We start from the raw sequence: 25,571 nt of genomic DNA on the forward strand, positions 1-25,571 counted from the left end.
AACTTCTTTCTCTTCTTCCAAAGAACTTACTTAATATGAGATAGACTCTGCTGAATTTACTTCAGGATGGATCTGATGTATCCCTCCTTTAAGGTTTAATACACAAAACAGAGGTTGCCATTGCATCCCATGTTATCCACCTTAATTTCAGATTTTATATTCTTTCATATATATAGAGTAATACACTGTAATGAATGCTTTACCAAAAAAAAAGTAAGAAGTTATCATATTTCTTCTAATTTTTCCCTGATTTCTTTAAGCTCTTGAAATACTTTTCATCTCTTAATCAAATTCAGATGGTTTGGTTTAAATTGCTTCACAATTTTGGATAACTGATGACTTTATTTGTGGGTAATTGGCTTCAAATACATTTCATTTGAAGCTCTATTTTGTGGAGTGGATAGTAGAATTGCATCATATAGTTTTTCTTTCCAATTTTATTAGATAGGTTAGATTATAGAATCATGGAGAAGGATAGAAATTAGAAGACCCCAGAGGTCATTTAGTCCAAGCTAATTATTTCATAGATGAAAAAAAATATTAAGCTTAACCTAAGTAGGCTCTTACATGGTAGTGAGTAACAGAGTGTTGTGGGGTGGAATGGAAGGGCTGCCCCTAATATCCAGTCCTGTAAAGCAGCAGGGTGAGAGTGTAGCTACTGGTATAAGTAAATAGCAGGAGGACCAGAATCTGGAGAAATTATTTCTCACCTGTGATATTAAGACTGAATAAAGAGAAGAAAATTGGGATTACTATCACATTTCCTTTTCTACAACTCTTAATATCCACACACATACACACACACACACTCACTCACTCACTGTGTAATCTTAAAGAAATCAGGACAAATATCTTCCCATTCAAAACTCAGTGATGTTCAAGAATAGTGGAAAATATGAAGGCAGATGCAGAACTGAGACAGTTACTTCCTTGTCTATAAAAGTGATAAACCAAAATGTAGCAAGTGATCTGCTAAATAATTATAAGTACAAATTGATCCTAGAAAAGGAAGAAGAAACCCTGAAATAATGTCTGAATCCTGGAAGATGTATTCTGAAAGCTAAGGTACTGCCATTCCAATTGCTCACCAATAGATGAATCTAACCCAGACTGCTGGGTCAGAAGTCCTCAATTTCACTTTTACTCCCTTCTGCTGTGCCTTTGACCTATTATTTTATCCTTCCCTTTTATCTCCTCTTAATTGATTTAAGAGGTGTGTTTTCTATGATACTAGCTATAGTAAGACTTTTTATTAGCTCTAGAGGGAACAAAGTTTGGTCTCTTCAGATTGTAGCATTATCAATTGTAAGAGCTGGAAGCTCATTTTACAAGGCAGCAGAGTGGGGAATGTGAAATGACTTATCTAAGATCATACAACTAGAACTGGGATTTAGGGTTTCTAGCCACATCTCTTAACTCTCCTAGTCATTCTACATTATATCTCAAAATGATTTATGGGTCACTAATGAGCTGTCAAATTGTTTTGCCAGCCCATTGATTTAGTTACACAATCACAGTTTAACCAGTGGTAAGACAGCAGCATTCATATTAGGATCTGGGTCAGTGCTTGCTCCTTTGCTTCCTCAATGTGTTGAGGAAGTAGGGTAGAGCAGAAGTGACCCAGTGCCTGGGGATGAAGAGGCAGTGGTGGGTATCTTATGAATTCAGACTGCCAACAGAAAATTTCATTTGAGAAGAAAGTTAGTTATATCTGATTGTTTGATTTGTCCCTATTTATAGCCTGGTGATTATAGATGATATTGAGAACTGAAGCAAACAGCAAACTCCATGTCATAACCAGCAAGTTTTGTCAGTGCTGATTCTGGAGCTGCTCTTCCACTCTCACCTGCACTTGTCCTAGGAAGGCAACTTCTATGTCTTCCCTCAAGAATATTAGGGGTAACCCTGAAGGGTTGAATCTTGAACTCATCATACCTACTGAATTCCTCCTAATATCAATCAGCTTGGTTGATGAAGATTATCTATCCACTGATTACTACCCTAGATCATTTTGATCATTTGCTCTTGCCTCAATATTAATTAGCCAATTAACATTAATTTTTACAAAGGGATAAATACTAAGAACATCTATCAAGACCTGAAGTAGAAAAACCTTTGAAACAGGAGCTCATTCTTTCTTACTCCTTCCATCCCTGGGAATAGGAGACTCACAAAATGGGGACTATCAACTCTTCAGCCTTCCCCAGTTCACTTTTTTCCTGGCAGGACTTGGTGTCCTGGCTGCTCAGTTTGCTGGGCTAGCTGCTTGTTAAAGTGGGGCTTCTCCTTGAGCCTGTTTTGGGTCCTGGCTTTTCACAGCTCTCAAGGTCATACCTTGATCCATTCTTTCTCTAATGCTTCTTCACATAAAATCAGGAAATAATATTCATATTAGAGAAAAAACTGCAGCACTGTGTATTGATAACTGTGTAGCAATGGGGTGGGGATCTAATGCAGCTTGTGGCAGGCAGGAAGCCCCTGCCACTTTTCTCTGCTGCATCTCTTAACTCTTCATGAGCAGGCATTTTGCTCACCAGCAGCTTTTGCCTGTTCTAATGTAGTTTGAGTGAAGTTTGGGACCCCAGGGTGCAGATAAGGAAGTTGAGGGCTAGAGATTGGGAGCTAAGACAAGTAAAGCACAAAGATGTTATTAGGGGAGATATTTTCATAGAGGCGGAATTGGACTCCAGATCCCCTGAAATGCCTGAAGACAAGGGGCCCCAGACCTGGGAGGGAGGGCTTAGGGGTATTTTAGGGGTCTTCTCTTGGCCAAGAAGAACTAGGCCCTGAGTGCCAGGTGGGGCCCTGGACCTTGGAGAGGTCATGGTTAGGGAGCTGGCGCTGATTCCTGCTGGGGAGGAGAGGGGGCTCCTGGAGGATGGACCCCACTGGCTTCATGCCTTCCTTTGGCTAGGCAACTCAGTTTTGTTTAGAAGCTGTGGAAGTCAGTTCATCCCCTCAGAGTCATGAGGCCAAACCTTTGCTCAGAACTTCACTCTGGCCTTTCCAGGTCCTTCTTCTCCCATTCCAGCACAGAGGCCTTCCCTTTCAGATTCTGTTTATCTGTCTGGCACATATTATGTCCCTAGTTATTTATAAGTTGTCACTCCCACTAGAAGGTGCCCTGAATCATCCCTCATGCAGTGCCTGGTACTAGTAAATACTTAATCTATACCTGTTGACTGACTGACCCTGATCAGGGGACACTCGGGTCTGGCTTCTCAGCCACTTAGAAAACCAACAGCCTTGACTGCATGACAGGTAGAACTTTGGCCTAGAAAATCCTTGGGTATATCTGTACTCACAGGTTGTATAAGTATATTAGGGGCATGAGAGGAAGAATATAGTATTTTAATACTACAAGAATAGATTTAGGGTTCATGAGAACCCTAACATTCAATGACTTTAACCCCTTCTCATTTTAGATGAAGTGATTAAGAACTAATCTCATTTTTTTAGATTAGGTTTCCAGAGGGTCTTGCTCACAGTTAATTACAAGAGTGGGACTAGAAGCCAGGTGTCCCAACTCTCCAGGTCTCATTCTTTTTTTTTTTTTTAAGGTTTTTTGCAAGGCAAATGGGGTTAAGTGGCTTGCCCAAGGCCACGCAGCTAGATAATTATTAAGTGTCTGAGTCCGGATTTGAACCCAGGTACTCCTCACTCCAGGGCTGGTGCTTTATCCACTGTGTCACCTAGCCGCCCCATCTCATTCTTTTTTACCATGCTATTATCAGGGACTGGACATTTCTGTTTAAGGATTCACTCCAAAATGAAAGAGATGAGCTAAAGAGTCTTATTGGAAGGCAGCTGGGTGATGCAGTGAATAAGAGCACTGGCATTGGAGTCAAGAGAACCTGAGTTCAAATTTAGCCTCAGACACTTTAAGTCATATGACCTTGGGCGAGTCAATTAACCCCATTGCCTGCCCCCCCAAAAGAAGCTAAATGAAGAGCCTTAACAATTCTATAAGGAAGAACATGAATATTCTATTTTTAACAGGCCACAAGTTTTTATTTTATTTTAAAAACTATATTATTTGTTTTTCTAAGTACATACAACTAGTTATTATCAATCTTTTTTTTTACAAGGTTTTGTTTTACTTTTTTCTCTTCCTTTCTTCCTTTCCTCCCCACTCCCCCTGAAAGAAATCAATCTGTTATAGGCCTATGCATTTATAAGCATGCCAAAGAATAGGTCCAGATTGATCTTGTTGTGAGAAAAGAATCAAATCCAAATGGAAAAAAAAATTAGAGAAGAAAAATTGACATAATATGTAAGACGAGTTTTAAAAATTGAAGATAATAAGCTTTGGTCTTCATTTAAACTCCATGCTTCCTTCTCTGGATAGGGATTTAATTTCCATCATAAGTCTTTTAAAATTGTCTTTGCTGTACTGCTGAAATGAATAAGTCCATCAAAACATATAATATTCTACATGTGATTGGAGTAGGAAGAAATAATTTTCCTCTTTCATTTCTTCAGTGCATCTAGGAGTTTTAATGGTAGTAGCTTATAATTTGATTATTCTGTTTCTGGTAACCTGATATTTTCCATAGTAAAACCCTGGAGAAAGAAAGCAGCTGACCTCTTAGAGTCTGGAGAGGGAAGCTTGTATTTTGGAGGGCAAGGAAAAGAGAAGACTAAAAAATGCAGAAAGGAGAGGAAAGGGGAAAAGAATTGGGAGGCTACTTGGATTTCATGTAAAATAATTTTATTTGACCACTTACCCAAGTATTTTTTCAAGAAGTTTCCTCTTTCACTTCTCTTTTCTTGACATCGTACCTAACCCTCATAGCAGTTCAAAAGGCTCCAGCCTTCACCATGACAAAGCCGCCCGGCCAGTTTGACCAGCTCGAGGGAAACACCAAACAATGCTGCCAACCGGAGTCACGTGGTGCTAGTTACTAATTACCTTCCACCCCAGATGGGGAAAAGATAAAACAGCTTCCCTTATAGTGATTGGGTCCCTAGGTTTAAATAGCTCCATACTCTTCTGAGCTATCAGGAGAAGGGAGTGTCTAACCCACAGAAATACCTAAGGAGGAACAGGGCCCTAGGCTAAGAGCTGCACCTGCCTGAATTGCAGCTCAGTGCCAGGTCATAGGAGAAAGAGGGCAGAGTGGAGAATGTGTCCACACACCGGGCTTGTTACACCCTGAACATGGGTGAACCCCGAAGGATTGGAGAAGAAGCAGGGACAGTGAAGAAGGGTCAGAGAATCCCTAGCTGGGAGTATGAGGATTGTAGCAGTCTACGAAAAAGAAACCTTCCTGAAGTGAACGGCCGTTACAGAGAGCGCCTTTGGGATTTGAAATACAGGTCTGAGGGGCAAACCCAGCACTGGAGGAAGCGGGATTGTGGTTATTGGGAATTTGGAACCGCTGACCCACACTGTGTTGACTCTGGGAATGTGGACACTACAAAAAGTATCAATCAAGACCACGGTGATTATTTGAAGTCAGAAATTAGAGACTTTGGGAAACAGAATTACAGAAATAAGAATAACTGCTATACAGAAAGAACAGATTTAGACCAGACACCTGGGGATTGGAAGAAGTCCACCGATCACTTTGCAGATTACAGGAGTTTGGATGGTGATTCTGAGAATTTCGATGACTTTCAACAGTGGTATAACCGGAGGAATTTTAATGACAAATCTGAGAATTTTGGGAAAGCTAATTGCTTTGATGGGAATCTTAGAAATTTGCATTATGAACCTAGTGATTATGGAGAAATTAATTTTAAGCATGTGGGCCTCAGAGATTTTAATTTTGATAATGAAAGTAGGAAGAAGGCTATCAACTGGAGTGTAGATCATAGGAATATTTATCAAGACAATTCTCGCCTGAAACTAAAGACTCAAGTTGTTGAGCATAAAGAAAATGAAGGATTTGATCCTCAGTTTTTAAAGTATGACTATAAATTTCAGGGCAGCAGAGATGCAGATTTTCAAGACCTGGAATATAACTACAATGATAAATCATTGGATAGTTTGGAGAAAATTGGGAAAGGCACAAAAGACCATCATCCTGTGGCTCTTCAAACCCCTTCACAACTGAGGCAGGTCTGGGATTTGGAGGAGGACAAATTGAAGGGCTCTGACTTGTGGGGAAGAAATAGTTGTTACCGAAGAACAGCTCCCAGCACCCTGAGGCACTCAGAATTTGTGCAGAACAGGAAAAGAAAAGGTACTAAATTGGCTGCTTAAAAGTAGACTGGGAAAGTGATGGGGGCTTTTAGTATCGGGGTGATCATTTCATTGCACACTTACTTACATTGATCCTTGGGCTTTATTCTGAGGCACTTTTGAAGTATTTCCTCAGAAGAGGAGAGTGCATAATGGTATAAATGTGTAACTTGGCCATTAAAATTATATTGGTTTTCTCTCAAGGACCTTTTCTGGGTCCTCAATGACCTCTCCTGTGTCTGAAACTAAAAATAATCTTTCTGTTTACTCTGGAGTTTGTTTTGATTCATTCATTTTGAATGCAATTATCCATGGATGGGCAGAACATATAAGTGGAGAACTATAATAGTGAAATAACTATTACCCTGGTTTATTTCTTGGGTGGTTCATATTGAAACAAATCTAAAATCATTAACTATTATTATTTTGATCTGACTAAAAATACTGATTTTTTTTCCCCCTCATACTGTCTTGCTATTTTTTTCTTGGTTATTTCTCTTTTCTTCCTGATCTCCAACAACTTTTGCTTGGGTTTGTTAACCTTAATTTTACTCTCTCAATCTACTTGTCATAGTTGAAATAGAATTTATCAATGCAAAGGCTCAGACAAAGGGTACATTTTGATGCTTTTTAGTCCCAAAGGCTAGTTTGGTTCCCCCTTCATCCTTGGAAATATAAATTCAGACCCATATGTAGTCAGTAGAAAGGAAGACAGAAGGAAATGAAGGATTCTTGACTTCAAAGTAAAACTCTGATTCAGAGTGCAACTCAGGCTCTAGTCTGAACTGAAACGTATCTTCCAGATAAAAGATCTACAAAATCTAAGACCTGGCAAGACTATGGCTTAACTTAAGATCAGGTCTTTTCTCACATCAATATCAGATAGTGGAAAGAGAAAGATTTTAAAATCAGATGAGATCTGATTTTGAATCCAGTGTATGAGTTGTATCTATCTGATTCACTTTCCTCATTTATTTTTTATTTTTTTAATTTTTCTTTTAGGTTTTTGCAAGGCAATGGGGTTAAGTGACTTGCCCAAGGCCACACAGCTAGGTAATTATTAAGTGTCTGAGGCCAGATTTGAACTCAGGTACTCCTGACTCCAGGGCTGGTCCTCTATCCACTGAGCCATCTAGCCACCCCCACTTTCCTTATTTATAAAATGGGTTTAATACTATCTGGAGTATGTGCCTCAACAAGATTGGTGTGAGAATCAAATTAATGAATGTTTGTATAGGACTTCATAAATTTTTCAAAAATTAGTTAAGATTTGAAACAGTAATCACCATACGAGACTCAAGACCTTTAGAGTGGCCATAATCTCAGCCTATCTTGGTTCCTTGAATGAAATTATTCTGATCCAAAGTAGAACTTTAGACAATGATCTTGGGGCTCCAGAGATGGACTAAACTCACATAAAGCTCTTCAGTGTGGAGTCCAGGTTATCTGTGACTTCATTTGACCTTCTGCTAATTGTTTTTTCATTTCCACTGCCCCTTTCCTACCCTGATTTTGGGGTTCTTCTACCTTGCCTTGATGGATTCTCCCTCCTCTGGTCACTTATTGTGTGAAACTGTCAGGCTCCTTTGGAGTGCTATATTCCTTGCTGAAGTCTCATTCCTTCTGGGCTATTAGATTATAAATGCTCTTGGAAGATTATACCCATTTGATCAGACCCACTAGACTTCATATTTCCATTTTTTAGCTTATTCTTCCACGCTTCTCTAACTACAGACATCATATTTTCTCCAACCCAGTTAACATCCTTTTCTCTTCCACTTTGCAGAGGTGATATTTGTGATGTTTTCTTAAGACTACATTTTAAATTTTGCTGTTATTCTAGAAATACAATACTTTCTGTTCCTTAGTACAGCATGTAGGAGGCGACCCTAGAAGAAAGTACTAACTAGAATGAAAAGAATTTTACACCTTGGAGATATTCTAAATCACATCGATCATTTTGCACATGTGGAAACTGAGAGCCAGAGAGGTTAAATGATGCACAAGTGAATTACTGGTATTTACAACAGAATCCATTTCCTCATTTTGTTCTCATTACCTTCTTATCATTTTGACATATACCTGAGATCCTGCTGTCCTATAACCTTGAGCAACAGGTCAGTCTCAATTTAGTTTTCTTATTCTTCACCCAATGAAGGGTAGAAGTTAAGTCTAGAATTCTCATGGAGATGGTTTGGGTACAGGTCAGTGTCTCTCCAAGAAGGGTCAGTCTGACTGCAGAGACCTTAACCTTAGTGTTTTAGGAGTCTCAGAAATCTGTTTAGCACCTTTATTTTAGGTTTTCACTTAACAAGCTCAGCTAAGGTTAATAGGGTGCTTAGACCTTTTCTACATTCTAAAGATATCTAAGTAGTGAATAATAGATTCCCTTTTGTGCAGAAATGAGACTTAGCCCATGGCATGGGTGATGGCAAGGAAGGATGAGATGTGATTGCTTCTCCTCTCATGCACTCTTCCCCTGTGCCATTTCAGTTCAGGGGACCTAGCCTATATGGTGTACCGTCATATCACAACATTGTGCTACTAAAGAAAGACAGGACAGACATAATGACACAGTTCTGTTCTTGATACCCCTTCTGTGTCACTCTCTGTGATCCTGGCATTTTAAGTGATATAGAGGTGAGGCATTATCACCTCTTCCTGACTCTACATCTTCACTTTTGAGATCTTTTGAGCCTTTTAATTGATCATAACCTTCCTTCTGAGATGGTCATTTGGTGTATATTTGAGTTGACTTTGGACAATTCACTGAAGCTTTAATCATTGTGAAATAAGGTATTTAGAAAAGATTCCCGATCCCATGAATCTGATAATCCTAATGTTTATGTGTCTTTGACAAGACATATCAAAAGGAGGCTTTAAAAGAATATTTTAAGAATATTGCCAAGCAAGCATAAGCTTTATAGACGTTTGTTTTTTTAAATACATTTTTATTTTTTGAATTATCAAGTACTAATTTTTTTTTATTTTCACCTTCCCCTCCCCATTTAGAGAAGGGAAGAAAAAGAGAAAGAAGAAAAAGGATGAAAAGAAAGAAAAATGGAAAAGAAATACAGAGCATTTGTATAATCTAAACACAGTTAGGCAAAACATATTTTCATTTTGCCTTCATTCAATATTCCTTTACTCATTCTGCATTTGTACTAGATTAGCATCTCTATGTGATCAGGTGGACATTGTTCTCTTTTATCAGTCCTCTGAAATCACAGTTGATCATGCTATTAAGTAGAATTTTTTTGTTGTTTTAAATAAAGTTTTATTGATAAATGAGTTTTTTGATATATCACTATAATTTTCTTCAGCATCCCCTCCCCTTCTCCCAGAGTTATCCAGTATAAAAAAATGGGATTTTTTTTTTTTTACAGTATAACATTTAGGTGCCTCCTTGTACTAAAATCTGGAGAAACTGAAAAAAGGAAATCCCTGCTCTCCAGGAGTTCCCACTCCATGGAAGGAAGAAAATACCAAAAAAGCAAGCTTGGGTGGAGGGGGGTGGGGCAAGAGGGTCTTCAGATTTGCTCTAGTTTTCCTTCCAAGGACCAAGGGGCTTTAATTTCATGGCAGTAGTCACTGTATCCAGTGATCTTTGATCCCAAGAATGTAAAATTTGACAGTTTTCTTTTCTTCTCCCTCTGTTTGCCATGACATGATGGAACCAGCTGCCAAGATCTTAGTTTTTTGGAAGTAGGAATTCTACTTTTGGTAGACCTTGGGGTAAAGAGGAATTATGCTGGGTGACTATTCTCAGAGAATTTATTTTTTACTAAGGAATACAGGTCTGCAAGCTAACAAATAAGTAAATACAAAATGATTTAAAGTAAACTAACAAGTAAGAGTCTTTGGGTAGCTCCTGAGGAAATTCTAAAAGAAGAGAGTGAGTTCAGTCCAGGAATGAAAGAAAGTCTATGCAAGGGTCCCAAGTTGGGAAATGGAATGCTTTGAAGCTATAGGTTAAGAAGGGGATCAGTTTGGATGGAATGGAAATCTAGAAGGTAAGTAATGTGAAGGGAGACTAGGAGACCTGAAATGGGGGATTTCAGGGAAGAGGGTTGGAGGGGCAACTTGGGGATTCTTTGAGAGGATGAAGAGACTTCTTGTCCTTGGAGAAACTGGGGACTCCAAAAGGTAGAAACAAAAGATCACTGGACTTTGAATCAGGATACATGGGCGGAGTCCCATCACTTAGGTAACATGACCTTTGTCACTTTTGGGTGATTCACTTAACTTCATCTTCTGCTATTTAGCTATAAAATGGGGCCAACAGAAGGCTTTTTAGGGAGAAAAATCAGTTTGTAAACTGTCAAATGGTATATAAATATGAGCTGTTGTTATTATGTAGAGCAGCACAGCAGAAGACCCCTTTAAAAAATTTGAGCCCCTGATTCTAAGGGGAAAAATGAATTAAATATTAAAATATTATATATAAAAATAATATATATTATGTATAAATTACATATAAAGTATTCTAGCAAAAGAAATTTTAAATTGATTAGGTTTGAGTGAAAGAAGTATAAAACATTCAGCTTAATCATTTTTAAAATGAAAATCAGGGATCAAAAAACTATTCAAGAAAAACAATAACTAAATCTTTTAAAACTTCAGTTTTTTAAGAGGAAAATATACATATAGGCATAGGCAGGCAAAAGGGACAGTCAGCCCGCAGAAGAGGAAATAAAATAAGAACAGGTTTATATGATTCTATAAGTGTACACAGCTTTTCTCCACATTGTGTATGAAGTTACCAATATGTTTTGCCTGTTTTACAGATGAAAAAATTGAGGTTCAGAGAGATTAACTAATTTGTCACACATCTGAGTTTTTCCCCTAGACTCCCAAGTTCAGCATGGAGGCAGAGATAGAGTCCAGTATCTCCCACCTGCTCAGTCTCAAGAATTTCCATAATTAGATCAAGAGAAAAGAGAAGGAAGTCTAGGATTTAATTCCCTACAAGTAGATACATACCTCTGTTTATAATATTAGACAACCTTAAAACTATAGCATAAGTTCCTGAGTATAAAACTGGAAAGACCTATAATATCATCTAGTACAATTGACTCATTTCAGAATTGAGATGGATGCCCCCAAAAGTTGTGCTTTTTCTGAGATTTGAACCTTTATTCCCTCATTCCAAATTCAGTGTTTTTCTTTTCTCAATATTTTTATATTTTAATTTAATAAATTTTTATTAATATTTAATTTTCAGTTCCAAATTCTGTCTCGCTCCCACCCATTGTGACAAGAAATACCATGAAGTTTTTTTGCAAAATATATTTTTGTATAAGCCATATTCTTAAAAAAGAAAAAAAGGGGGGAGAAAGAAAGTGGGGGCGGGGAAAGGTTTTAGTCTGTACTCTTGAATCCATCAGTTTTCTAACTGGGAGTAGATAGCATTTTTTTATCATTATCTTTTGGAATTGTTATGGATCATTGTATCTCAGGATTTAAGTCTTTTATAGTTGATTTTCTTTACAATATTGCTATTAATGTGTAAATTGTTCTCCTAATTCTCCTCACTTAACTTTGTATCACAAACCTCTTCATTTTTTATAGCTTCTGTTTATATACCACAACTTGTTCAAACATTCCCCAATTGATGAGCATCCCCTCAATTTCCAATTCTTTGCTATCACAAAAAGAGCTGCTATAAATATTTTTGTACATACAGGTTCTTTTCCTTTTTCTTTGATCGCTTTGAGATATAGACCTCTAATGGTATTACTGGATCAGAGTATTGATTGCCCCTTGAGGAATTTTTATTTATTTAAAAATAAATTCCTGCCTCAGACACTAAATTGCTGTTAGCCCTGGGCAAGTTACTTAGACTCTCTTGATCTCTGTATCCTTAATTATAAAATAGGGATAGTTAATGATAAATTACATTGATAGCACCTTCTATGATTCATTGGGTTGTTGACTCATCTTTAACCAAGATAATGTATGTAAAGATTCTCAAATCTTTAAACACTATATAAATATATACTGTTGTTATTTTTACCAAGGGTAGTGAATAAATTTTGGGCTAAGTAACTTGAACACCTTCAGGTGTCTAGGTGTTCTTTTAGTACATCAGTAAATCTTCATCACACTTAAACTTCTGTACTGATGTAAATAGCATGATTTGGCATAAAAATCTGGGTAATTTAAGTACAAAGAATATTTAATTTAAATTCTTTTAAAAAATTTTTTAAATTTTTCTTTAAGGCAATGGGGTTAAGTGACTTGCCCAAGGTCACACAGCTAGGCAATTATTAAGTGTCTGAGGTCATATTTGAACTCAGGTCCTCCTCACTCCAGGGCTTGTGCTCTATCCACTTTGCCACCTAGCAGCCTCCTTAAAACCCTTTTTTTAATGAAGATTTTTTTGGTTTGTTGTGTCTGACTCTCAGTGATCCTATTTGATTGGGTCAGTAGAGATACTAAAGTAGTTTGCTATTTCCAGATCATTTTATAGATAAGGAAATTGAGGCAAACAAGGTTAAATGTCTTGCCCAGGGTCACTCAGCTAGTATCTTGAGGTCAGATTTGAACTCAGAAAACTGAGGTTTCCTGACTCCAGGTCTGACAACTGTATCCCCGCCAATGGCTTCAGTAAAGTAGTAAATGGCATGTTCTTTCCTTTATTATTGACTGCATTTTAAGAGCTTAATCCATTTTTTGACATCAAATTATTGAATCCCTTGACCCAAATGAGATATTATTAAATCTCATACCCCAAATTATTGAATAACCCTTATTCCTGCTTGGGAGACTAGTTTCTTCTTTGAATCCTGGAAAAGAGCTAAGTTCTTGGTTGATATTTGCATAGCATTTTCAGGTTTTAAAAGTGTCTTATATCATCATCTCACTTAATCCTCATAATCAACCCTATTATGGATATGGATAGGCATTATACATCCATTTTGCAGATGAAAAAATTAAGTCTCAGAAAGTTTAAACTACTTGTCACTGTTATAAAGTTAATGTCAGAGTCAAGATACTAACATGTTTCCTGATCCCATTTTGGTAATGATGTGTCAAAATAAATTACTACTTGATTATTTGTAAGTTATGTCATCTTGTTTCATATGTTCATCTAAATTCTGAGAGTATCCTTTTTGTATCTGTTAGAACAAATTCAGTACTGATGACACAGTATGTAATAATTAATCACTGACTGAGAAATACTTTGAAAAATGATCTTATAGTTTGACAGATACAAGAGCTGAATGAAATTTGATGACATGGGAATAGAGAAAGACCAGTGGCTCCATAGGCAGAGTTTGCATACATTGTCAAAGACTATAGTCTTTTCACTCTGTGCTGTTTTTGTCATTTTCCCTGAACTCTTTTTTTTTGTTAGAAGAGAGTTTTGGTTTGGAATGGGGCATAGAGAAGAGACTGGTAGAGAAGGGTGTGCAATAGATCCAGAAATAACTATTGTAAAAGGCAAAGGGCACATCATCAGTAAAGCATTTTTTTTAAAATAAAATTTTATGGAAGAAAAGTGTAGTAATATGAAATAATTTTGGAAGAAAGGTTAACTGGATCCAGATTGTGAAGCCTTTTAAATACGAAACAGAAGAGTTTGTTTTCTTTAAGTAACAGGAGCCCCTGAAAATTTTTGAGCTGGATGTAACATGGTTGGATCTGTGATTTAATAAGAGTCTAATGGGAGCTATGGAAGGATGGATTAAAGAAGAAAGAGATTGACTGAAGGAATTGGGTTAATCTGTAGGTGAGGCTGGGGGGGGGTCCAATTAAGAGGCTACTGTAATAAAGGATATGTGATGTAGGCCCTATCTAATTAAGCTGTATATGTGAGAGTAAGGAAAAGTATAGATGTAAGGATAGGTTGTGGAGAAAATTGACAAAACTTGGCAACTAGATTGGACATGGCTGAGGAGGCAGATTTTAGAGTATGATTCCAAATTTGCAAAACTAGTTTACCAGAAGAAGGGTGATGTTCCCAATAGAAAATGGGAGGTTAGGAAGGGGGCAAATTTGAAGGGAAAAATTAGTTCCAATTTGGGCAGTTAGACATGGACATTCTAACTGGACATAGATGATGAGGAACTTTGAACTTGAGTGATAGAATCTGGCTATGTAGAGTTGGGAGTCATCTGTATAGAAGTGATAGATCATTGAACCCATAGGAATTAATGAGATCATATAATGATGATATCTGGCATTTATATGACACTTAAAAGTTTTCAAAGCATTTTACAGTAACTATTTCATCTGATTTCATAATAATTCTGTGAGGTAGATATTATAAATATTCCACACATTTGAGTGAGGAAATAGACCCCAAAAGATTGTGGCTTGCCTAAGTACAAATCAGAGGTGGGATTTGAGCCCCTCCCAATCTTAAAACCTCTTCATTATAAGGGGCAGGACTAGTTATGAATAGTGCTTCCCCCCCCCCCACCCCTTTTACTCCCTGGCTTGGTAGGTGAATGATCCTCCAGAAGGGGTCCTACTTGTTGCCAGTCCTGTGACTGAGCTTGTGCTCCAACCTGAGACTAGAATTCCCCATCAAGGTTCTCATGTTTGATGTGTTTGTATGTAGATATATATGTATATGTACTGTACATGTTTTCTCTTCCCTTAGATTGGAAGCACCTTGAGAAAGGAATTGCTTTCACTTTTTTTTTTCCAGTTTTTTTGCAAGGCAAATGGGGTTAAGTGGCTTGCCCAAGGTCACACATCTAGGTAATTATTATGTGTCTGAGCCTGGATTTGAACTCAGGTACTCCTGACTCCAGGGCTGGTGCTTTATCCACTGCACAACCTAGCAGCCCCTTGCTTTCACTTTTTTTAAAAAAAATCTTTAGTCCTTGGCAAATTGTAATCCATCAATAAACATTTATTAAGCACCTACCTGAGGTCTGGCAGGCCCTTAGAGGAAGCCTAAGAATACAAAAATGCCTAAGGCAGTCCCTGCCCTCTAGGAGCTCTCTATCCTAAGGGAGAGTCAACAAATTATACAAAGCAAGTTGTAGTCCGGATAAATAGGAATAATTTACTGAGGGGAAGGTATTGGAAGTAGAAGATGGGATTTTAGTTGGGATTTACAGGAAGTCAGAGAGGTGAGCTAATGGAGCAGTGAGGGGAGTGTGTCCCAGAAACAGAGGGCTGGCGGAGAACAATGTCTGGAGCCAAGAGATTTGGAGTATCTTGGAGGCTAGTGTCACCAGATGGGGGGGTAAGGGGTAAAAAGACAGGAAAGGCAGGAGGGGGTCAGGTTAGAAAAGCTTTGAATGCCCCAAAGAAATCTGTATTCTTGGAGGTAATTGGGAGGCAGTGGAATTTAAAGGGGGGGGGGGCGGGGTGTGTGTGACATAATTGGACCAGGTCTTCCTTAGCCTAATTACTTTGGTGGCTGAATGGAGGGGAGAATTGAGGCAGGCTGACCTACCAGGAAGCTGTGGCTATAGTCCAGATACACGGTGACAAAGACCTGCTTTGGAGTGGTAGCAGTGTCTGAGGGCAGAGTTCAACAATACAGACCCTGGATATGGGGGTGGGGGCTGGGGGCTGGGGTGAGAGATGGTGAGGAATTCAGGGTGGCCGCCTGAGGGACTGGGAGGGGTGGTGCTGCCTTCTGGAATAGGGAAGGGAGGAGATACTGAGGTCTGTTTTGGACTTGGTGGCTGCTGAAGATAAGAGATTAGGTTTAGATTTGAGAAATCTTCAGCGTAGAGTTGATAAAGGACTCCTAGGGAGACCTCTCTCCTGCAAAAGGGAAAAACACTCTGCCCTCAAGGAGTGAATTCTTTGGGAGAAAAACTGTAAGCCAGATTTGATTAGTCTTATTGTTAATATATATGCTAGGAATGTTCTCATGTTCTTTTTGTCTCTCTGGCAGAAAAATTCTTTTGTTATCTGTGTGTGTGTGTGTGTGTGTGTGTGTGTGTGTGTGTGTGTGTCTGGTTCAGAAGGCTAGAAACCTGGTTCAGTTTCTGATTCTACTTTTTTGATTTTGGGCAAATCATTTAACCTGCCTGTACTTCCTAAAGTTTCCTAAAATTGAAATACTTGTCCTATCTCATTAAGCTGCAATAAAAATTAAATTCGGCTTTTAGGTTTTCTTCAGAGACAAACTTGCATTATTTTGTTGACCAGTCAGAACCATCTGGGCTTGAATATGATTTAAATGAAATGATTTATTGTGTTATTGCTGAATTCAAGGGAATCTTTGTATTTTAAGGGCTTAAAGAAAAAACAAACCAAAAAACCTTCAAACTTGATAAATAAAGCTGCCTGGTGTCTTGTACTCAATAGGGCTGAACTAGTTGTGATTGTATTAAACTTATTGCCATGACAAAATGAAACTAGATTGTGAGTATATCTGAAACCTGGGACTTTTTCCAGTTAACTTTTTAGTTGTCCATGAAGTGCTGTCCAGGGAGGGATCACAGGAAAAAGAAATATGGAAATGATCCAAATTAGCAAATTGGGAAAGCCTTCTTTTAGGGATTTTACCTTTGACTTTGTGACCAATTTTAAGGGGAGGGGGCACTTACTGGGGAAAACAAAATGAGTCAGACCAGTGCTCCCTTCCCTGCACCCCAGTGCCCTTACCCCAGGATTTGGAACTGTGCTTTATGGATTTGGTTTTGGTGTTTGAAAATCTGGGAAGAAGCCTGTAACACAATAAGACAAAATGGGATTGCAGGACTACCAAGTGAAAAGGACACAAGATAAACTTTCTCCAAAAGGGAAGAAATACTTTCTGGAGTTCTAAAGGAAAGGAGTGTGGGGGCTGGGCTAATCTGGGTGGAGAGGTGTGGTGAAACCGAAAACCGGGATTTAGAATTCAGCTGCAGTCTGGTAAAGGGGCAAAAGGCCCCAAATCTCCATCTGACTCAGCAGGATGTTGTGAGAGAACAGTTACTAAGTATGTGTTGTGTTAGGGATTTCTTTCTAGCATATTAAAACTGATTTCGAATGATGGGTCATTATTTAATCAGCAGTTTAGTGTAGGGGAAGGAGAATGGATTTAACATTAAATTGAAACTAATATTAAATCAGTCTGGAAATTGAGAAAGGTTGGGGGGGGGGGAGATGGCATTTAGATGCCTCGTGACCCTGCAGAATCCTGCAGAGCTGACTGTTGAGATGGACACATATCCACAAAGTCTGACATCCATGTTCATCCTGGGGGTTCAGCTCAGTTAAAGTGTAGTAATTTAAAACCAATCTAGTCCTTGTCCACAAGGTTTAGCCTTACTTTCCATTGTCTAATTGTTTTTAAAAATTGTCCTTTTGTTTGTAACCCCTAGAGCAGTACTTTAATACTGTAACTGTTTCACAGGATAATGGGATTTAGGGTATTGGTATCCTTGTTGAGATCTTCCTTTGCTTTTGTATTAGTTCAGCTCATCCTTCATTTAATCAATGGAAAAATGATTTATCTGGGACCATATTTTACAAACCTGAAATCAGGACACTTGGTTTGATGTTATGATAAAAGTACTTTTCTTTTTTTGAAATCAGAACTGCCCAGAAAAATGCAGAACACTTTGTGGTCATACCCCCTTGAAGAGTGGGAGAAAGGGGGTGTGTGTGGGGGGGGCCATGGAGAGGGGGAAAACTACTTCTAAAGACACATCTGAGAATTCAGACCTCCCTCTCCCAATCTCCCTCCTTCCCCTTGCTTCCACTTCCAGTCTAATTCCTCCAAGCAGAAATTCTGTTTGATTGCTGATGAATACTTTAAAGGGGATGGGGGAGAAAAAGGGGGAGGGAGATGCAGTGGAACTAAAAACCTCTCTGTAGGCTACTCTCAGATTTCTGTAGAGACTGGAAAGGTGTGAATTAGCACATCTTTTTCACTGGGCACGAGAACCAGGAAAATGAACATTGAACTGGATGGGAAAGCCTTACTGTGTCAGCAGTTGTCGTTCCTCTTCCACTAAGGGTTGTGTTCCAGCTCCACCCTTTGGAAGCAGCCACGCTGAGATAGCCTCTGGGACTCTGGGCTATTCATATGGAAATGTGGGAGCTGGAGAATGAAGACCCTATTGCCTGGATGTGGGGGGACTTTGAGGAGAGTGAGAGGGAGTCAGGAGCTGTGGGGAAGACACCCCCAGACTATGCACATATTATTTTTGAAGCTGCGGGTACCACTGGGGATTGCAGTGAGGCCTGGAATAGATTGGGAGGAAAAATACCTTCCTAGCTCTCTGTTCCTTGGCACCCTGCCCTCCTTAAGAATCATGCCGAACTGATAAGGTTTCCACTGCCCAAGAAAGGAGGAGAGAGGACCCAAGGCCCAGTTAAAATCAGACTCAGAGGTGAGGGATGGTATGGAAATAGCTGAAAAACTTAAACCTTGTAATGGTTGGAATGCTCCCAAGTTAGCACCAGCGATCAGTTCCCAGCCACTCTGACCATTTCGATGTGATCTCTCAACTCTTCCTTACTTATTTCTTTTTTAGGAGGTAAGGGTGGTGGAGTGGGGAGGGGTGTGCATGGACTATCTGAACCTTCCCTTTTAGTGCTTGGTACAAGAAACCCTGGCGATGGGAATGAAATGAAAACCTGCTAAGAAAGAGGAGACCATGTGTGGAGCTTTTTTTTTTTTAACCTTTTTTTAACCTTTAGGACCATTTTAGGAAGAAACCCAGAGAAATAAACTGGACTTTGTTTTCCTCCATGAATTTTTCTCTTTATCCTTGAATTTTTATTCATTTAATTTGAAAAGTAGTTTTTCAGTATATTTTATTTGGTCAGACTACTTTTCAGTTATTTAGTGCTTGATATTTGGGTTTTTAAACTAGCATAATCTGGCAAGTCTTTATGTAAAGCGACTTTCCTCTCTGAGGAGTTTAAGAAGAGGTCTGCTGAATTTATGGATCAGAGAACTAGAATTAGTCATCTAATCAGACTCACATTTGGAGCCTGAAATAGCAAATTATTTTACAGTTCTCTTTAGATGAGGATGGTTGGTTGGCCTGGTGAACAGTTTTAGACTAGATGTTAGGTAGGAGGCTGTTTCCTTTGAGACTAACTCAGTCAGTTCATTGAACCTTTTAACTGCTTTTATTTTATTTTATTTGTGATTAGTTACTTCCTTTTAAAATGAAGATAATATTTACTCTGTACGATTTTAGGCAACATTTTTTAGTATTTAATCTGAGTTGGATTTTTGAATTCATCGACAAAATTACTGTGATAGCTCAGAGTTGTTACTTTTTTAGTTTCTTGTTTTCCTGTGAGAAACCCAGTTGAAATTTTTGTCTCTCTGTTGCTGGTTTCTGATTGCTGAGTAAGAGTGTTTTGGAACTTTGTAGCTTTAACTGAAATCTAATAAGGTTTTTGTCCAAGGGAGTGAATAGTTCAGATAAAAGATTTTCCCAGTAGACACTTAAGTTGCACAAAAGATAACAAAAATGTTCATGCATTTTTAAGAGAAGCAAATTTTCTTTATTGATCAAAAGAACATTTTCTCAGATCTGATAGCCTGTTTGATTTAGGACCCAAAGGAAATTTAAAATAAAGACTAAGAAAAAAATTAAATAGAATTTCCTGGGTCTGTATAGCCATGTTTAATTACCATTTTCCAAAATGAAATGGGGGTTGTACTTTAAATAACCCTTTCCCTAGAATCCTGGAGTTTTAGAGTTAAAATATGAAAGATTATTTAATACGACTTCTTTAATTTTACAGATTTGAAACCAAATCCCAAATCTCAAAATTTGCCCAAATCAGAATTAGGATTGTAGAACCCAAAACTCCTCCTTACTCATCCCCCCCCCCCCTCCCCCCCCCCCCCCCCCCCCCCCGCCCCAGTTTTTGTTTTGTGTTAGAAAGGGAAATCAGTTTGCTCTTTGTCTCTTGGCTTTGTCTGTGGTTAGAAAGATGGGCCTGAATTGAGGAAGACCTGAATTTAAATTGGGTCTCAGACACTTGCGAGCTGTGTTACCTTGGCCAAGTCGCCTAAACCTCTGTTTACTTCAGTTTCTTCATCTGTAAAATAGTGATATTAAGAACACCTACTTCTGCAGGATTGTTGTGGTGATCAAATGAGAACATGGTTGTAAAGTGCTTTTCATAGACCTGACATATAAGTCCATATCAATGTTAGCTGTTAAATCAAAAACCAGTTGTGGATATTTACTGTACTCCAGGGCTCTGTGGTAAGCACTACAAAAATTAGTGTCTGTTTTTTAGGGATTTCCATTCTGTTAAGGGTTAGAACAAGTTCCTAGATAAGTAAATACAAAATATCTACAAAGTAAATTAACAGAGCAGGAAAGCCAGAAGAGGCCTCTTGGAGGAGATGCTACTTACTGGAGGCCTTAAGAAAACTTGGAGATTCCAGGAATAGAGGTAAGGAATATGGCATTGTAGCAAAGGGAGAGTCTGTATAAGACCTGGAGGGAGGAGATAAATGGGTGAAAGGAAGAGTGGATGAAAACCCATCTGAACAGCTCAAAAAGGTAGGCAGGAGTTAGAATGGGAAGGGTTTGAAACAGGACCTTGTGCTTGATACTGGAGGCTGGGGAGTCTAGGTGAGCTTCAGAGTTATAGTGAGGTGGATGGAGTCATCCACCTACACCTAGTGGGTGCAGTTCCAGAGATAGGACAGTAGGAGCCCCTGGTCTCTTGATGGTGGAGATAAGGTGCAGCCAAAATGCAGAGGCACCAAAGTAGATAAGGAAAGGCTTCTTAATAATAATAATAATCCTAGTGAGCATTTATATGTATCACTCACAGTGTGCCAAGTGCTTTACAGTTAGCCCATTTGATCCTCACAACTCTAGGAGGCAGGTGTGTATTCCATATTTTATCAATGACAGAAAACTTGAGGCCAACTGGGTAAGTGATTTGCCTGTGGTCACACAACTAGACAGTGCCTGAAGTCAGATTTGAACTCAGGTGCAAGTTGATTCCAAGCTGGATGCTCCATTCATTGTACCTCCTAGCTGCTTTTCTTCCAGAAGGTGGGACTTGAGCTGAGGCTTGAAGAAAACCAGGAAAGATAGGGAGGGAGAGATGAGGAGGAAAGAATTCTGTCTCTGAAGGACAGTGCCAAGAGATGGAGGTTGAGGACAGTGAATAACAAAGAAGGCCTGATTGCAGACTGGTGGAGGAGAGTAAGGTATAATAAGAAAATTGGAGAGATGACAAGGAGCCAAGTTTAAAAGAGGGTTTGATTTTTGATAATTTGTTTCCTGCTAGAATTTTTAAATAAGGGATGAAATGGTCAAATTTACTCTAAGAAAGATCATTTTGGCAATGCCATTTAAGTGTAGGACAAACTGGAATGAGGAAACGTGGCAGGGAGGCCACCCAGGAGCCTATTGAGGACTCCCAGAGAAATTGAGACTGCACCAGGTGGTGGCAGTGTCTGAGGAAAGAGGTGGGCTATATAAAAGGGATGTTTTAATGTAAAATTCACAGATTGGATATGGGAGACCAGGAAACTATCACCTGGAGAAGTGACTTTCCCAGGGTCACAATGCTAAGGAGTGTTTTGTGGCTGGATTTGAAGTCAGGAGTTAGCTTTGTAAGGCATCAGATTTTTGTTAGATGAGGAGGAAGGGAGAAGAGGAGGCTCTCACTGAATAGGAGGGTCCAGGGTTCTCAAGCTTGGGAGGTTTGGGGAGGGATAAAAAGATTTGGAAAAGCCACTATGGAGAGTGGAAGAGTGAGCTGATTAGGGAAGTGTCAAACTTGCTGCTGTGAGAGCCCATTGAGATGACACAATATAAATTTGACCAGGCAGCCTGGTTTTGTGATTTTTCCCCAGCTTTGTTCAGCAGTATGTGAGAAAGAGTAAAGATGGCAGATGGTGAGAGTAATCTAAGACTTGGGTTTAGAGGGATGAGACCTTTGCTAGATTAAAGGGACAAGGGACCCTTGAAGAAGACAATACAGAATTGAACCAGTTCTTTCTCAGGCCTTCTTAATTCCAGGACTTTCCCCTCAGTTAATTATTTCCTATTTATCCTGTAAATAGCTTGCTTTGTATTTATTTGTTGGATTTCAAGCTCCTTGAGAGCAGGGACAGCTTTCTGCCTTTTTTTAGTAGCCCTGTCCCTTAGTGGGTGGCCCACAACAGACTTCCTCTGTGGACCTTGTTCTTCCCTGAGCCTGCCCAGAGGAGTTCTTGAGGGGGAGAAGGGGAAGAGGATAGTGAATGAGACAGTTTCAGCATCAGGGAGAGATAAGGAACTTCTAGGAAAGGCCAGAAACAAACCTGGGAAGGGTTAATAATAAATGAGGACTCAGAGGAGACTTAGTGGCCAGGGGTATTGAGTGCCTACTTAATAAATGCTATTGTTTTAGTGGAATAAGGTGCTGAGCTTGGAAAAGAAAATGTAGCCAGTTCATGGATGTGATGGCCTGAGAAAAAAGTGAGAAAGTAGAGGGATAAAACAGTGAGTGAATAGATTTGCTTTAATTTCTGAAATAAGCTAAGGAACCTTTTATGATTGATTTTTAGCAAGATGCTATTGTATAACCTTTGAGTGATAATTTTTTGTGACTTGGCTATATCAGTCTTTATCCATATTACTTTTTAAAGACTGAAGAGTTTCAGGAATCCTAGGGAAATAAAGTTAAAAACTTGTGATAAACTACTACTCTAGCTCCACAATTTTGAGTGATAACTGGTATTTTTTGCTTTACTGTATCCTATCTCATTTCCCTAATTTAGTGTTTAATGCTGTCATAAGTAAATAAAAGTTACTTAATTTTAGTATTTAATTTTCTTAAATGAACAAATAATGCATGCAAGTACAACAATACAGACTCTGGAATTCCTTTTTGAAATCCATCTCATTAGACATATCAGTCTTTTCATTATTCTTAACTGCCAATAATTTGATTTTCAGATAATTACAAAGTTAAATAATAGAATAAATACGTATTTTTTACTTTCAAAATCATCCAACTTGATACCTACAAGCAAATCCTTTTAGCATTTTTCTCCCAGATATTTGAAATAAGCCACTTCAATTAACATATGAACCTGGTATTTAGAAACACATTGTCAGCTAACATGTTTCATTAATCAGCCAACAAAAGTTGATCATTATAATATTTGTGGTAATGGAAAGAACCATAAGAGCTTTTTTGGGGGGGGCGCTACATTGATGAAAACCTGCCTTTTAGGTCCTGAGCATTATGCTCCAGAGTATCAGTTCAAAATTTCCTGGCTGGTTCTCCAGCACCAGACCCCAGAACCTTATATTCTTCAAGAAGCTCCAGGGGTGTCAGGTGTCACCGTGAATTCCCGCTCTTCCAATTTGAGTCACTGAGTCTCCTCATTCACCTCCTTCCCAGCCTTGTTTTGGCCCTTCCTAGAGCAATAGTTCATTATCTCTGCTTTATACTGAAACTGTATCATTCACCCTCCTTTTCCCCCGCCTTTGCCTCCTCCCTGACTCTTAGCAAGAACTCCTCTGGGCTGACTCTCAGAAGGATAAGAAATGCAAGGTAAGTCTGACTGGATAGTCGGTCACATGTGTATAGGGTTGTGTCAAGGTGGGATAGATCTATGGGCTTAAGAACAGCTCAAACTACTAAGGAGGGGGTCCTGTGGACACTGGAGCAGATTCAGCAGACTTGGGGAAGGAATGCTAGGAAACGTCACCTCCAACAGTAGCTGTTACCAGTGAAGGGAGCTGGGTATTAGGAGAAACACAGTCACACCTAGAATCGTAGAGAAACTTGTCGGGGTCATTATATGGCTTCTTTCAGTCCTAATCTCTTATGAACATGATATGTTCTGTGCTGTATATTGCAGGTGACCCTATCGAGAGTTTGGGTCTTTCCTTTGGACTCTAAAAGTCATTTCTTTTCATCACATTTTTATACCTTATTTAATGTTTTAGCTTCCTAGAATGTTGTATCTTTTTTTGGGGTAAGGGAGGCTTTGGGGACATTGGGATCATGATTTCATTAGTGTAAGATACCTGTTTTTCTTTCTAGAAATGACTCTTCTCTCCTCTCAATCTGCATCCCTGGAATCACCCCCTGTGTCTGTGGTCTCTGAGAACCCAGAGCAGAGAATGTTGGAGAAGCGAGCCAAAGTGATAGAAGAACTCCTCCAAACTGAAAGGGACTATGTGCGGGATTTGGAGATGTGCATTGAGCAGATCATGGTGCCCCTGCAGCAGGCCCAGGTGAGACAAATAGGGCACAATGAGAGCCTTTAGATGGATGAGAATAGGGAAACTTTTACTACCAGATCTTAATCAGGTTAAAACAAGGCAGGGCTTTGTATTGAGATAATTCTAGTATCCCCAATTTAAGGCTCAGTTGTCCTGGGAGTATCTGAATCAGCTACCATCTCAACTTCCCTGCTATTTTTCTGAAGGTCCCTGTTGATTTTGCTCCTTAGCCCCCTGTAAGAGACAGCGATTCCTAGAGGCTGAAGGGGGATACCAGTGGGGTTGGCTGCTACACTATTGAATGGAGATTTCTTCCAGGTGTGTGGCATCAGTTAAGTGGCACCTAACTTCTTATGGGGGGTATTCCTAAATGTTTCCTACAGAAAGGAGCATGGCCTTTCTAGGTGCTCAGTAGAAATTTCTGCCCTGGAATTTCCCTATCATGGCATTTCCATGGGTTAGACTGAAGAAATCCATAGTGATATTAGTCATGGGTTAAAGAAATGAATGGGTACTCTTTCATGAGTGATAGTATATCGTGATGTTGATAGTCTTGTGGAAGTTACACTATTATTAGACTTTTGATCCTGGCAACAGTGATTGCTAAAGAAAGAGCTCATGACAGGACCTTGTGGGATGTGAAAGGAGGTATTTTCAATGCCAAAGTAAGCCCTTTTAAGCTTTATGTATCATCATATGTATTTGTCCCTTTTGTCTCCCAGTTGCAGAACATGGATTTTGATGCACTTTTTGGAAACATCCAGATGGTGGTCAATGTCTCAAAGCAGTTGTTGGCTGCTTTAGAGACCACTGATTCTATAGGTATGGACTTCAATTACTTTTCTTTATATCAGCTTTTTCTGGACTTTGTCCTAGAAAGGCCATAGAGTGAGTGGCATTTCTGTCATAATTTTGAGTATAATTAATACAAACAAAATTAGGTCTTGGTTATTTTGTGGATTATTTACTTTTTTGTTTCTCTCTGCTTTGAGGTCATTAGAATCATAAAAAATCTTAGAGGAGAGGAGATCCTTTTTGCAAGACAATGGGCTTAAGTAACTTGCCCACAGTCACACAGCTAGGTAATTTTTAAGTATCTGGGCTGTATTTGAACTCAGGTCCTCCTGTCTTCAGGGCTGGTGTTCTTTCTTCTGTACCACTTAACTCTCCCAGGTGTAGGAGATCTTAATGAGCACGTAGATGAGCCTCATACTTTTTTACAAAGATGGAAACTTAAGCAGTGAGTAATTAAATAA

At 39.0% G+C, this 25,571-nt stretch overlaps 1 protein-coding gene across 6 annotated transcripts in view; it reads left to right on the forward strand.

The window, feature by feature from the left end:
• DNMBP (dynamin binding protein) overlaps window positions 1–25,571 on the forward strand; it is a 125,742-nt gene that overhangs the window by 70,494 nt on the left and 29,677 nt on the right. For 3 of the 6 annotated variants that reach the window (XM_074233166.1, XM_074233168.1, XM_074233167.1), the window contains exons 5-6: window positions 24,134–24,327; window positions 25,038–25,137. In XM_074233166.1, the coding sequence (XP_074089267.1) occupies window positions 24,134–24,327; window positions 25,038–25,137 (294 nt within the window). Of the gene's footprint in view, window positions 1–1,746; window positions 6,189–17,772; window positions 18,487–20,003; window positions 23,639–24,133; window positions 24,328–25,037; window positions 25,138–25,571 lie in introns of those variants that run through there. The other 3 variants (XM_074233169.1, XM_074233171.1, XM_074233170.1) reach the window with 3 other exon arrangements.

The sequence above is a fragment of the Macrotis lagotis genome, chromosome 4, assembly GCF_037893015.1.
Source record: "Macrotis lagotis isolate mMagLag1 chromosome 4, bilby.v1.9.chrom.fasta, whole genome shotgun sequence".
Taxonomy (NCBI): domain Eukaryota; kingdom Metazoa; phylum Chordata; class Mammalia; order Peramelemorphia; family Peramelidae; genus Macrotis; species Macrotis lagotis.